Genomic DNA, 14,523 nt, shown 5'->3' with positions numbered 1-14,523 from the left:
AGGTTCTCCTCTGCCACCAAACCTGGCTGTGGCTGCACTGGTGCCATCTGTTCGTCAGGCACAGTCCCGTGTCACGCTGTGCTGTGGGAGCCGTGCCAAAGCTCCCGGACCCTGCTGGAGCACCCGCACTGGAACCGGGCTCTGAGTGCCGCGACCGATGCGATTTGCAGCCCCGGTGAAAAGATGAGGGCACAGATGCCAGCGGCGCTTCCTGGCTCTGGAGATGAGCCGTGTCGGGTGGGGCTGCGGGTGCTCGGGTTGTGGGGGCAGCTTGGAGGGGTGCTAGGGCTCAGGTGGGGGGCATCTCGCCAGACCACCCCCCAGCCGGGGAAATTGGTGCCCTGTGAGCTCCCAGCAAGGGCACGGTAGTTGCAGGGCTGGAGTGGCATTGGGAAGCCTCGGGGTGAGCTCTGTCCCGCTCTGCTTGCTCGAGAATGAAAGGATTTGTCAACAGGGAGCTGATGAGTCCCGCGGGCAGCGAGCTCGCCCTCCTCCCAGCACCCCCTGTCCAGCAGGTGGGCTCCTGACGGCACACGGCCATTGCAGGCTGTCCCCAAGCGCCGACTGCTCCAGAGGGTTTGAACCCACTGTCCCACCAAAGCCCCCAGTGAGGGGGCCTCGACCCCACCGGCCGGACAGCACAGCCCTGAGTGCTCTGAGGGGTCTGACCCTCTCAGGTGTTTCTGCAGGATGCTCAGTGCGACCCGGGCAGTGCCTGGCACACGGAGCAGCCACACGTGGCAGAGACAGGAATATGCTTTCACCAGGAGAACAAGAAGAGCCTCTGATGGCTGCCATGTCCCTTGTAAACACCAACTTTGAGAGCATCAGATTACAGCCGCTGCCTCGGCTCCAAACAAGATGGTAATCGGGAGCAAGGAGGCACCCTGCCTGCATCCTGCCTGCACAGCGGGGAGCACCGGGAGCCTGGTGGCACCGCAGAGGCCATGACACCCTCTCCTGCACTGCAGGACCGCCGGGGCTCGCTGCGCCCCGACCCCACACAGACAGCGACCCAGCGCGCCCCGGGCGAACGGGAGCTCCCCGCCCCCGGCGGAGCCGCTGCTCGCTTGTCCCCGAGTGCGTGCGCAGGGTCCCCGTGGCAGGAGCACGCCGGGGTTCGGTGCACCCCCGTTGGGGCACACCGCTGCCCGGGGGGGATGGCTCCCACCGCGGGCTGGGTGAACCGACACCCGTGGTCCCGGAGCCGCTGTGCTGTGAGCGTCCCGGCTCGGGAGATGTCGGTCCCACGGCCGCTCCCCGAGCGTCCCCGCTGCAAGGCCGGTGTCCGGGCAGCAGCCGCCGCCCCAAGGAGAGCTCGGTCAGGGCACAGCCGGGCAGGGCCATTCCCGGGGCCGCAGCTGGCGGGATTGGAGGCAGCTGCCCGCAGCGCGGGCCCCCCTCCTCCCGCTGCCCGCGGCCCCCCTTGCTCGGGCAGGAGCCGCTCCGGCCGCTCCCTGCTGAGCGGTCCGGGCTGCGGGGACAGAGCAGCCCCCACTCCCTCCTCCTCGGCCCCGGCCGCGGGCAGGACCGAGCGGTTCCTCCCTCCGCCGCCCCGCCGGTCCCGCATAGCGCAGGGACACCGGGACCGGCGCTCCCCGCCGCGGGGGCTCCTCGCTCGGCCGGCCCGGGGTGCGCGGTGCCGGCGGGGACACGCGGGACTGTGGCTGCGCCCACGCTGCGGCAGCTGGCGGGGGGTGGCGGGGATCAGCTGCGGCCGGGGATCAGCTGTGCCCCGCGCCGCCCCGCCGGGGCCCCCCCGCTCCCTTGGGGAGCGGCCCCGGCCCCCCCGCGCTGCCCGCACTGCCCGCCCTACCTGCCCGCCGCCCTCCCGGCCCTCCCCGGGGCGGCTGGCGGCCGCCCAGCCCGGAGCTGCCCTGCTCCCTCCTCCACCTCCTCCTCTTCTACTTCTCCTCCTCCCGCGGGCACAGCCCTGTCTAATCCCACGGGTGCCAAATCCACGGTGCGGCTTTGGCCGCGGCGGGGCCGGAGCGTATCGGATGGGGCTGGCGGGGAGGACGAGGGAGGAAGGCGCGGGATGCTCCGGCAGGGACACCCGGCCGAGCCCCCCCCCCCCCGCACACCGCAGCCATGGCAACGGCGATGGGCTGTCCCAGCCCGGCCGCAGCGCAGTGAAGGCGAGAGGGACGCAGGGAGGGAAGGAGCCGCCGGGCGATTCCTGAGGGGCTGGCACACACACAGCCGCTGGAAGCGACCGGAGCCAATCCCCCGGCTCCCTTTGTGATGCTTCCTGACACAGATTCCCTCTCCATGGCTGACTTTGCAAGTTTCCCCATCCTCTTCCCCTCCTCGCGCGGTTCCTTTTTATGCGACTAAATTATACACGAGAGGAGGGACATGCTGGAAATTCTAGTGACAAAATAGAAATGAGCAGATTTGCGCAGGCGGCTGCAGCCCGGCCGCCTCCGGGACTCCTGCGAGCCAAGAGGGACCGGACCTAGTCCCAGGGCAGCAGCATTAAAGCCCGTGAATTTTGAAACCATCAAGGGAAAGGCTTTTCCTGCGGCAGCAGAGAAGTGCGGGCGTGTATTGCAGGATCGCGGTGGGTGCCGGGACCGCGGCCCCTCCTCGCGGAGCGGCTGCTGTCCCAGCACACAGCACCCTCGGGGACGGCAGGCGACGCATTCACTTCCCCGGAGAAATGTCTTATTTGGGAGCCAGTAAAAAAATATGCAAATCTGAGAGGGCTGGGCCTCAGCCTCTGAGCAGCCTTTCTCCCCTTCCTCCCCATCCCAGAGCTCCGTGGGGCGAGCTGAGCCCTGGGCGACCGAGGGAAGGGAAAGGCAGAGCCGGGGGAGCGCGGGGGCGGCGGGCGAGGCAGCGGGATGAGATTTGGTGTGTCACGGAGCAGGACGGGGAGATGTGCGCGGGATAGCGGCTCCTCCAGACCGCGGGCATGCGGAGAAGGCTCCTGCTCCCGCAGCCGGGGTGGGTGGAGCATGCTGTCACTTTTTGGTGCTGGGCAAGCCCGGCATCGCTGTCGCAGGATTGCTGCCTGTGCAGTGAGTCAGGAGCAGCGCTGCCACGTTCTCCTCCTACAGGCAGCGTCCCGTGGCGGGTCGGTCGTGCTCCGCACCGGGACGCGCCCGCACACGCGGTGATGCTTCAGCTCCGACGCCACGTGGGTGGGTGAATCTCCGGCAGCGACTCTCCGGGGAAACCCCTCTGTTGCGAAGGATGAGGACACCGACCTGCAGCTCGGACGAGATGTGGAGCGCCTGGCTCAGGCAGTGATCCCACGGGACACGGGCATATTCCTGTGCCTGCGTCCCACCTCCTCTGCCAGACAATGAAACACTGCCCTCCTTCCCAAGTCGCAGCAGAACAAATAAAGCAAGCGCCATATGGTGCCAAGACACGCTGGAAATGGGGCCAAGCCCAGGAGGTAGGGGAGGTGGCAAGCCTCCATCCCCACACCAGTCCCCATGCCAGCTCCAAGCCAGGGCTGTCCTTGGGGGAGCCCTGTGCCCACTCCTCCTCCTTCCCCCCGCAGCCACTGCCCCACTGCCAGGCACAGCTCTGCATTTCAGCCGTGGCTTTGCCTGCAGTCCTGGGGGAGCACAGAAACCAAAGCTGTCCCTGAGAACACTTTCTCCTCTGAGGGCTCGCCCAGGGACACAGGTGTCACTGCTGGACTGACACTGTTGTCAGGGGATAATGCCCTGCACCCTGCCACAGGACCAGGGCACCCTGCTACCTCTCCCCCAGAATTACAGACAGGAGTGGGCACCACTGACAGCTTGTCCCCTAAAGCCCCTGCAGCCCAGGGGCTGGAGGAGAAGCCTCCCACCTGCTCCAGGCTGCCACAGATACCCCACTGCAAGAAGAAAGTGGCACCATCTTTCTGCCTGTCACAGCAATCCTCCTGCCTGGATCCTCCCACAGCCCTGCAGCTCCTGGATACCCTGTGTGTTTTCAGGCGAGTCACCTCCTAGCACAGGCACCCAGCAGTGAGGCTCCTCCCAGGGGACTTGGGCACCCTATGGCAGGGCTTTCAGAGGTGCTGAGTGCCTGCAATTTCCTGCAGCCTGCTCTGTGGAACAGAGCACATCTCTCTGAGACCCCAGCCTGCCCTGGCTGCCCACGGCCTGGCTCAGGACAGCAGATCCCAGAGCTTCCTTGGAGGCAGGATATGATGAGCTCCTGGGGGAAGAGGGGGACTCCAGGCGCCCTTCACACTCTAACAGACCTTCTGTATGTGTGGCAAGCAGATGCCAGCCTCATCTGTGCCTGGGAGCCACGGCACAGAGCTGATGTGGCACCTACCCACCTGCCACCCTTATTCAACCCATTCCCCGTGCAAGGGCCTCCAAAAGGGAAGCACCTTGCTCTCTCTCCAGGTTGAATCAAAGTAAGGATCTCTTTTGCTTTTGAGGCTTTGTAGCCACAGGGCTCAACTCTCTCACTGCAAAAGCGAGCAGATCATTTGCACCTGAGTCACAGAGATGAGAATCAAGTAACTTGTGCAAGCAAAGGACTTTGTTGAATCATACATAAAAATGTTGGGATGATAAGAATCAGACAGGACCCAGGAGTAGCCCACAGATCTCTCCATCTCTGTGCCATCCTCCTTCCTACTTTAAAGAGACAGCCTTCCCTGCTGGAGTGTCTCATGACCTGGTTCCATCCATACCTATCTATGCTCCCGTGACCTGGCTCCATCTCCCCTCTGGGAATGCTCCACACCAACGAGTGCTTGACATCTGCTTTAGAGATCCAAAGCACTGTGTGAAAATAGTATTATTTATTGACAATGTTATAGGTAATGAGAGAATCAGAAGGTGGTCTTGTCCTGCACAGCTCACCTGGATCATGGCAGAGGGTGCCAGCTGTGGTGCTGTTTGCTGACCAGTGGCTGTGGAGATCTGCCCTCATCCGGGTCCCAGCTCCACTTGGGCTTCTTACCCACCACGTGTTGATAAACAAAAAAAATGTACAATGGATGCATTGAAGTTCCCAGTTAAACAGAACAGCAGTGGCTGCTCAGAAGGGGAACTTCTGCATTATCTTTTGCTCTGTTAATTCAGAGGTGGGACTTGCTGAAACAGGGACAATCCACACGGTAGTATCTGGATTTTTGAACATCCCCCGGGTGAGATCTCAGGCAGGGTTAAATGCCAGCAGGCAAAAGAACAGCAGCAAACCCAGGAACAAAGGGGACGGGGCATTTTGGGGCAGGCTGACTCCTAGGAGCAGGACAAGGAGTTACTGGGAGAAGTGGGGTTAGGCCATGCCATGTTCCAGCACATGCAGCTGCAAGGTGAGGCCAGGGATCCCAGGTGGATCACCAGGTACTGACTGGCAATGGGCTCCACCAGAAGCCAGGGATCCTGCCTGGATCAGCAGGCAGCAGCTGGCAGCAGGCTCTGCTGGAGGCTGGAGATCCAGCCCTGGCACACAGGACAGTGCCCAGCTGCTGCAGGGTGAGCAGTGGGCACAGCTGAACCCAGCAAATCACTGAGCTGCAGGCAGGGAGAGCAGCAAGGAAGCCCAGACAGGGAGCACAAGCAGGGGAACCCAGGCAGAGTGTGCAGGCAGGGAACAGAGGCAGCAGTGGCACCAGCAGCAGCAGCAGCCTACCTAGGGGAGAACCAGGGAGAGCCTTGGGTCCACGCTGTGACCCAGGACCTTGCTGCTTCCCAAACCCCTGAGGGTGTGACAGTCCCGGGGGTCTGCATCCTGGTTTGTGCTGAGCTGGCAGGGTCCTGCTCAGCAGCAGCCAGGTGGGATCCTGCGCCTGGAGGAGGCACGGCAGGATGAGCCCAGAGCAATCTGTTCGGTTAGAAGTGGGTGGTAAATTAACGGCAATGGAAGAACCACTCCCCGGGAGCTCCAAAGTGGGGCGTCAGCAACGAGCCGAGCTCTAACGAGCCTCGAGAAGGCTGGAGCCCTCCGTGCCATTTCATCTCTGCTGCTCTGCGTCGGATTTCCCAGGAGCCCTGCAGCCTCGGCCACATTAATTATGCAAATGAAAAGGTGATGCCAACTCACCATTCCTCCGCAGGGTCCCTGCGAGTGAAGTTGGGCCCGAGCACCGGCCGCTGCCCTGGCTGGGCAGGGAGGGTCCGGGAGCACACCAGGCAGGATGGATGTTTGCAATAATTATCCAGTCATCCCCTTCAAGTGTACTGCAGCCATAGCAACAGACAGATGTTCTGTCCCAGCCAGAGTCCGCAGCGAGCTGGGGAGGGAAGCACAAAAATTAACCCGTTCAGCCCTAGGATGGCACAGAATCCACTTTATCCTGGGACCATCCCACACTTGGGACATCCCTGAGGAAATCAGGCAAAATCCCAATCACACGGTCTCCAAATTAATCCTGGAGAAATTGCCCCAGTGCTGCCTTGGCCACTGTCTGATGCAGAAAGTTGGATGAGAATCAGCAGCATCCCACGGGATGGGGTATGGCTCTGGGAGGGCTCTGCTGTCTCCTGTCCCACAGGAAGCAGCTTGGCTGAAGCTCAGCATCTCCTGGGGGTGATGCTGCAGGCAAGGATTTTCAGCTCTGCTGGTAACCAGCCTTTGGAGAGGGATGGATGGCACCAGGAACTTGGACAGAACCAGGAATTGTAGCATTAGTGACAGCCACAAGCAGCCATCAGCAGCCACACAGTGCCCCCAGCACAGACCCTGCTGGGCACCCAGCTAGGCAGAAGGGGATGGATGAGCCACATGGATCAGTGTCCACTTCTGAGTTAACAGCTGAGTCAAAGCCTTTAAAGTGTTCAGAGGTGGGATGCAGCCAGACCAAGGAATAGCTGGCATTTCATTATCCTGCTTCGGTACAAGTTCCCAGGATTCAGCCTGAGTCCATTAAATCACACCCAGAAATATCACCATGGGGGCCCTTGTGCCCCTCAACACACCAAAAATGTAAACCTGGCTATTCTTGGGAACAGGCAGTGCTCCTCAGGCACAAGGTGTCTTTTCCACCTGCCAGGAATTCCTACCAGCTTTGGCATTTAAATGTTGTAAGGTAAGAGCCAGACCCCCAGGCCTTCTTCTGGAAGGATCAGAGCTGCCTATCCCAGCTTTCCCCTCCTGTGCCAGCTGTGCCCAGGGATCCTGCACAAGCAGCAGGGATTCCTCAGAAAGCAGAGTAATGCCATGGCTTCAGAGCAGGCTCATTGGAAAGCCCCATCCAGATGTTTGCAGCTGCAGATGTTGCCAGAGTGTCCCCGTGGTGAGGATTTCAAAGGAGGGCGAAGGGGCTGGGTGGGATGCCCTGAGCAGATGTGCCTGGACTAACTAACAGATCACACCTGGAAAAATATAGAGGATCCTGTTCTGGACTGGTGGAGGAATACTGACCCCCTCCCAGCACAGAATCAGAGAATCAAGAAACCACAGAACTGCAAAGGATGGAAAAGACCTCTGAGATCATCGAGTCCTACTGTTAACCCAACACAACTGTGAGAGGTCACAGGAACAGTCTTACTTCTTAAACAGTAAGACTATTTTTGGTTGATATTCCTTCCCTCTTGTCCTCTACCACACAGACAATGAGATCTCCAGCTTGCTGAGGGCACCCCAGCTCCTCCTGGCTGCTCCTGGCTGCTCCCAGTGCCTGCTGACAGCTTGTGCCGCCTTAGCACAGCCTAGCCTGGAAATCTGTGGTCTCCTGGTTGCTTTTTTTTTTTTTTCCCTTCTTTCTCCTGAAGAGAAAAAGCAGGGAAGGGTGAATTTGCTGGTCTTGAAACTGAGGGAGACGTGGCATCATGTGCAGTCACAGAGGGTGTGGGCAGGTGCCATCAGCCTTCCCCACGCAGCTCTGGGAATGGAGCTCAGCCCTGCTCTGCAGCTCCCTGGCTGTTCCTGCCCAGGCTCCCACACAGCTCTGGCAGCTGCTGGGTATTTCGGTTCTTCCCCACAGTGCCAAGCTACCCCACTCCTTCTGTGGCTCTTCCCCCAAGCACATCAATCCAGTGGCCACGTGGTTTGATTCCCAGCCCGCTAAAGACACGCTGGAGACAGAATAAGAAGGTGGGAAAAATATCTATTATTTCCACAAATCCCCTCTCAATTTGTGACTCTGGCTGCTCTGCTTCTCTTAGCCCCAGGCCTCTCCCAAGCAGAAGCCAGACCCAATGATGTTTGGTGCCGTGATATGGACAGCAATCCAAGAGACTCCAGAAGGAATCCACACTCCTTGCTAACTTCCCTGAGCTGCTTCGACTTATTATCTGACCTGGATCTAAATTGGGTTTTGATTAAAGTCAAGAATAATTCTACTTGGGGAAACCTCATTGTTTAGGCTCAGAGTTAGCAAAAGCTACAGGAGAATAAAATCTGATTTTTCACTTTGGGGACAGAAACCCTGATGGGACTCCTGACAATGCCCAGTGTCAGCTGTGAGAGGCAGCCACACTGGACCATGGCACCCAGAACCTGACCAAGCTCCTTTTTGCAGCCACCAAGTTCTCTTCCCAGTTTTTCTCTGAGGTCACTCCTGTAGACCCTGATGGCTCCAATGCTTGGTCAGCATCTCCTCATTTCAGACACAGGGATATTCATGGTCTGTTCATTCTTACTCATCTTGTCCTAAGGTGGTGCCAGGGTTTAGCCCATGTCCCTCCCTGGTGTCTCTCTGATTTTCCACAAATGTGTCTTCTCTCAGCATCCATTTCTCAGAGATCAGGGAGCTGAGTCATCTCTGTACGACACTTTCCTCTCTCCTGAACAATCCAGCAAACTCTCTCTGCACTAGTTTCAGGCTAAATTCTCTCAGTGTGGCTCACCAGAACCAGGTGGCAGCCCGAAGTGTTGCCAGAGCCCTCATACTTTTCTGTGCCTCCCTTGAAATTACTCTCCCAAGACAACTTGGGATCATTCCCCTTTTCCATCCTGCTGGTGGATCACAGCTACCCAGTTGGTGGATCGCAGATCTCCCACCCAGCCTTGGTTCTCCCTTTGTGTTTGATGGGACAAATAAGGCAGTTCCAGTGAGCAATTCATCTCACTCCACAGGGAGTGTTCAGAGGATGGGGATGAATGGTTTCTGTGGGTGCTTGTTGTCTCACACTGACTGCAGACAGTTGGGACACCCAGGTACTACTGGCTGTGAATGTAAAGTTACAAGAGCCAAACATCATCCATAGTGGTTCCATAAGTACCTCAATATTCTCTGTCCTTCCCCAAAGAAGCACTCCTGGATTCCAGCAGAAGGGATGGTTATTAACGCCTGAGCTCCCTTTGTGTGGCTTGGCACTGAAGGATGTCTAAGGATGGGTCAGGTGCTGTCCTGCCCACCCCTCTGCCCAGCTCTGATCCCACCCAGCAACTCTCAAGGGCAGCCAGTAAATAGTTCCAGTTTGGGCTCTACTTGAGTACGTGTCCAGATGCTGACCAACAAGAGCAGGTGTTCAAGGCCAGGCTGGACAGGGCTTGGAGCAACCTGGTCTAGTGGAAGGTGCCTCTTCCACCACCCAGAGGGAGGATGTTGGTACGAGATGGTCTTTAAGGTTCCTTCCAGTCCAAACCATTCCATGTTTCTGTGATCTCTGGAGTATTTGATGGGATGTCTCTGGCAGCATGGCAGGATTTCTTCCCATCTTATGTGTTGTTCAGACCTCAGTAGGTCCCAACTGCTTTGCCCTGTGCATGTCCAGTCCCTGGTCCAGCTGAGCATTTTTGTCAGAAGACCAAAAATTCCCTTAGAACAAAATACAACTTTTGGAAAATTAGAAAGGAAAGAACAGCAGAGTGCTTAGATAAAATCCATATCCAACCTTTTATAAATAGCAATGGACCTGGAGTCACCACATGTTTGTTAATAAAAAAGCCATCAGAACTTCAGCCAGAGACCCTGTGCTGAACACACCCAGCACCTGACAGCCTGAACCAACAGCTGAAGGTCCAGTGCCACTGAACAATTCCACTTTCTTTCCCCCTACCTTTAAGGACAAGAGCGTCTCAACATCATGCATTCTAATCTGGAATGTCAAGTGCAAGTTAAACCCTCATTGAATCCATGCTGGATTTGACCTAAAACATTGATCTGAACCTTCAGGCCAGGTATGAATGGTCTGCCCTGAATCCTCACTCAGAGGACATCAGTTCTTGGCTGGTCTTGCATTCACAGCCTGGGGAAACTCCTGTCCACGCTCACCAGAGAGGGACCCTCTGCATTGCTTTATAAGCCAAAACCTTCCAGTGGTTGGGCTGAGGTAGAAGACTTCTGCCCCTGCCTATGGTGTGCAAGAGGACATTCCCTTTACACCAGCCCCTCAGCAGCTCAACTGCAAGGTGGGGAATTCAGTGGTGACCTCAGTGAGGAAGTCTGATCATGGTGAAAAGTGCAGCACCACGCCAGGGTAGACCAACTCCTCAGCAGAAGCAAAATGTTCTTTTACTCCCTTCCTTGCTCAACATTTCCTGCAAAGTGGCTGGACTCCAGAAACGGGATTTACCCTGGCTCTCCTGAACATCCAATGGTCCCCACATCTCTCACAATGCTGATTCACCAAGTTTTCATAGGATCCCCCATAGGCTCCCCTGTGCCACCCAGCTCTGAACAGCAGCTCAGCCAGTCACTGCTTTGTTTGGGGCGAGTGTATGCCCAGGGGCTGGAGCAGGCTGAGAGCTGAGCCTGACTTTATCCACAAATTCATTGTGAGAAAGTTGACCACTGGACACAAATTCTGCAGAGCATCTTTTTCTTTTCTTCCATTTCCATCCACTCACTGCTCCTCGCAGCCATTCCTGGAAAAAGCCATGCTTCCATGGCTGGCTGAGGCCTCAGAGGATGTCCATCCTGTTTGTAATGGTCATCAGAAATACTGCAGCACACCAGCAAGTTCCTGTAGGCATCCTGCACAACGTGCCTGGAGGTGAAAATCCACAACAGGGAAGACATTCTGAGCTGCCCAAGTCCCTCTCTATGACTTCATGTTGGGCCCAGAGCAAACAGGATGGTGACACTGAGAATTTTTGAGAGCTGTCCACATATTCAGTAGGGTACGGACAGTCAACAGGATCAATTCATGGCATATTGCAATAAGCAATGCCAATGCTCCAGGGTCATGGACACCCCCTGGTCTCACCACACCCCCTCTGGCATGGCTAGCCCATGGCTCAGCTCCTGCAGCATCTCATTCTCACCTCAAGATCTTTTGGATGGGTACCATGTGGCACAGGGCAGGGGACAGTGAAGAAAATTGTCCTTCAGCCATCAAGTGTCCTCATCTTCCCCTGTCTCCAGCCTTGGAACATGGCACTGCTGCCAGCTGTGCCCTGGTTGCTCCCATGCCACGCCCAGCACCTCCAGCACAGCCTCAGAGAATTCCCTGACACATCAAATTCCTTTTCCAGGTTCCAGCAGTCTTCCAGCTCCTGCTCCTACATCCTCATGCCAGCTGTGCTGCTGCTGCTCGTATGGACCACTACTGTGACCCTGACTTGGGGTGGAGCAAGTGGGTAGCACTGCTGGGTGGGCATGGAGCACAAGTGGCACTGCTGGACAGAGCAGGAGCACATGAATGGCACTGCCAGGTGGGTATGGAGCACACAGGTGGCACCAATGGGCGGACTGGGACCACACGTGTGGCACTGATGGACAGACAGAAAACGTGTATGGTGTTGATGGACAGACTGGGACCATGCAGGTCCCTGATGGACAGGGAGCACAGGTATGGGACAGATGGACAGATGGAGCACATGTGTGGCACTCAAGGACAGACTGGGAGCACATGCGTGGTAGTGATGGACAGACAAGGAACGTGTGGTGGCACCAGCAGGCAAACCAGAAGCAGAAACGTGGCACTGCTGGGTGAGCACGGAGCACACATGTGGCACTAATGGACAGACTGGGAGCACGTATGTGGCATTGATGGACAGACAGGGAACACACATGACACCAACAGACAGAAGAAGAGCACACACGTGACACTGCTGAGTGGGCATGGAACATGCATGTGGCACTGATGGACAGACCGGGAGCACACGTACGGCACTGATGGACAAGCAGCACATGCTGGGACCAATGAACAGACAGGGAGCATCTGTGTGGCATTGATGGGCAGACCAGGAGCACACGCGTGGCACCGCCGAGTGGGCATGGAGCACACATGTGACACCGATGGACAGATCGCGAGCACACGTGTGGCACCACCAGCATCTCGGCACATGCGTGTGAGCGCCAGGCAGAGCCCGAGCCGCAGCCGCCGGCCGGGACGGGCCGCCCTATCTCACCCCCCCGGGGCCCGCCGTGGCCGCCCTCGCCTCCGCCCCCTCGGGGCCGGAGCAGCGGGACCGTGTCCCGGCCCCCCCCGCTCGCCCCGCAGTGGCCGCGCTCGGTCCCGCCGCGGGACAGCCGCGGCTGCGGGGCGCGAGGCGGATGCGGAGGGCGGGGGAGCGGAGCGAGGCACCGGGGCCGGGGTCCGGCCTTTGTCTCCCGCTCCAGGGGCCGGCAGGACCGCGGCTGCCCCGGGGCCGGGCTTGGGGCGGGGTGCGGCTCTCCCGGTCCGGCGGGACAAGCCGCAGCCGCTCCGGTCAACCGAGGGCGCTGCGGGGCGATGCCGGTCCTCGCGGCGGGTGGCGGACCCCCCCCTCTTCACCTTCCCACCGCCGCTCCCGCTGCCCCCGCGGCTCCTCCCCGGCTCTGCGGCGGCTCGGCAGGTGCCCGCCTCCGCCCCCGCCGGCCCGTCCCGCCGCACACGTGCGCCCGCGCCCCGCCGGCCCTTTGTCTGGGACCGGCACCGGGACCCGCGCCCACCGACACCCCCTACCCCGCCTCGGCCGCTCGCCCCCCCGCTCTGCTATCCCGCTCCCCGGCCGTACGGGGCTGTATGGCCGGGGAGCGAGGAAGCGGGGGGGGCAGAGAGGCGGCCCAGCCAAGGGACCGCATCCCACCGGAGCCGGGGCGGGGGGAGCAGCTGCCCCGGGGCCGGGGGTTGAAGTGTGCGGGGGGACCCGTCGGTGGCGGCGAGGCCGCTCTAACAGGTGGGATCCCGCTGAGAGGAGGAGGCGGCCGGAGGGGGGCGGAGGAGGCAGGGACGGGCGGGCGGGCGGGCGGGCGGGCGGAGGGAGGGAGGGAGGGGGACGAGCCGGAGCCGCCTGTGATCCTGTGACAGGAGCGGCTGCTGCTGCTGCTGGCGCCGCCGGTGCCTCCCTCCGGTCGCTGTCCGAGCCCCGGTGCTCCCCCCACTCCCCGTTACAGCGGCCGCCACCCCTCCTGCGCCTCTTGCTCCCCGCTCCATCCCGTCCGCCGCCCCTGCAGCCCGTCCCGGGAGCGCCGCTGCCCCTCCGCCCGCTCCGGGACAGGGCGCGGGGCCGGGCGCCGCCGCTGCTGCTGCTACCGCCGCCGTTACCGCCGCCGCCGCCGGTCGGGCGATGCCGAAGCCGCCGTTACTGTTGCGGGGGAGCCGCCCCGGGGACAGCGAGCTGGGGCGGCAGTTCCGGGACTGGTGCCTGCGCACCTACGGGGACTCGGCCAAAACCAAGACGGTGACCCGGAGCAAGTACCAGCGCATCGCCGAGGTGCTGCAGGGGGGAACCGGCTCCGGCGGCGGCTCCGGCGGGGGGGAGAAAGGCAAGTTCCAGTTCTGGGTCCGGTCCAAGGGCTTCCGCCTGGGAAACGGCACCAGGGAGGCGACGAAGATGGGTCAAGTGGTGGTATATGTGCCGGTGAAAACGGGAACGGTTAGTGCGCTCCGTGCCCCGGGGGCTCTGTGTCTGTCTGTCTGCCTGCCTGTCCGTGTCTGTTTGTCCTCCCCGGGGGTGCGGGCTGGGAGGTGGGGGGGGAATTGCCCGGGGTGGGGGCGGGCACCCCCGGGGCCGCGGTCCCCTCCACCGCCGCGCCGGCCCTGTCCCGTCAGCACCGGGCGGCCCAGCCCCGCCGGCCGCCGGGAGCGCGCATGCCCCATGCGGGGCGCGACGCGGGGCCCGGCCGCTCCCGCAGCCCCCGCCGCTCCCGGGGCAGCCGCCGCGCCCCCGCCGCCCCGACCCGCCCGGGATGCGGATGGGGAGAGGCGCCCGCCCGGAGCCTCACACCTTCCGCCTCCCCCCCGATCCCCATCCCCATCCCCGTCCCATCCGGTGCTGCCTCCTTCCCCGGGCGCTGCCGGCGCGGGGGACGTGGGGGGGCGGCGGTGCCCCGCGCCCGCCGCCGTGCACCTGCCCCCGCGGGGGGGCCGCGCCGCCGCCCGGTGCGGGCCCCGCCGCCCCCCCGCCCTGTCCGATCACGTTCGCCCGGCATTTCCCATCCGCCCCACGGCCGGGGACAGGGCTGCAGTCAAGGGCAGCGGGCGGCGGGGAGGGGGCGCCGGCACCCCCGCCCCCCCGCGCCGCCGCCGCGCCCTGCCCGCCCCGCCGCCGCGCCGAGCCGAGCGGAGAGGAGCGGAGCGGAGAGGAGCGGGGCGAATCTTGCCGAACCGAGCGGAGCGGGGCGAGCCCGGCCGCCGCGCTGAGCCCGGCCCCGGCGTCCCGCGGCGCTGCCCGCCCGGCGCGGCCGCCGCAGCCGGTGCCCCGGGGGGTGCGGGCAGCGGCAGAGCCCGGATTAGGGCA

The 14,523-nt window shown here is 61.2% G+C and overlaps 1 protein-coding gene and 1 long non-coding RNA gene across 4 annotated transcripts in view; one reads left to right on the top strand and one right to left on the bottom strand.

Moving 5' to 3' along the window:
• Positions 1-2,368: 2,368 nt before the first annotated feature.
• LOC117004185 lies at positions 2,369-13,571 on the bottom strand. 3 transcript variants are annotated; one of them, XR_004419594.1, is made up of 4 exons: positions 13,483-13,571; positions 6,013-6,202; positions 4,827-4,921; positions 2,369-3,212 (listed from the first exon to the last, which is right to left on the bottom strand). It is a non-coding gene; the product is annotated as an uncharacterized LOC117004185 (long non-coding RNA). The 3 variants fall into 3 exon arrangements; XR_004419595.1 differs by lacking the exon at positions 13,483-13,571 and adding an exon at positions 11,122-12,180; XR_004419596.1 differs by lacking the exon at positions 4,827-4,921.
• NOL4L (nucleolar protein 4 like) overlaps positions 13,295-14,523 on the top strand; it is a 63,206-nt gene continuing 61,977 nt past the window's right edge. The window contains exon 1 of the mRNA XM_033074743.2: positions 13,295-13,659. Coding sequence (XP_032930634.1) covers positions 13,351-13,659 — 309 coding nt within the window. The 5' untranslated portion in view covers positions 13,295-13,350. The remainder of the gene's footprint in view (positions 13,660-14,523) is intronic.

This window comes from Catharus ustulatus, chromosome 17 (assembly GCF_009819885.2).
Source record: "Catharus ustulatus isolate bCatUst1 chromosome 17, bCatUst1.pri.v2, whole genome shotgun sequence".
NCBI lineage: Eukaryota > Metazoa > Chordata > Aves > Passeriformes > Turdidae > Catharus > Catharus ustulatus.
Note: the sequence above shows the minus strand (reverse complement) of the source record. Positions and strands in the feature narration are given on the sequence as shown.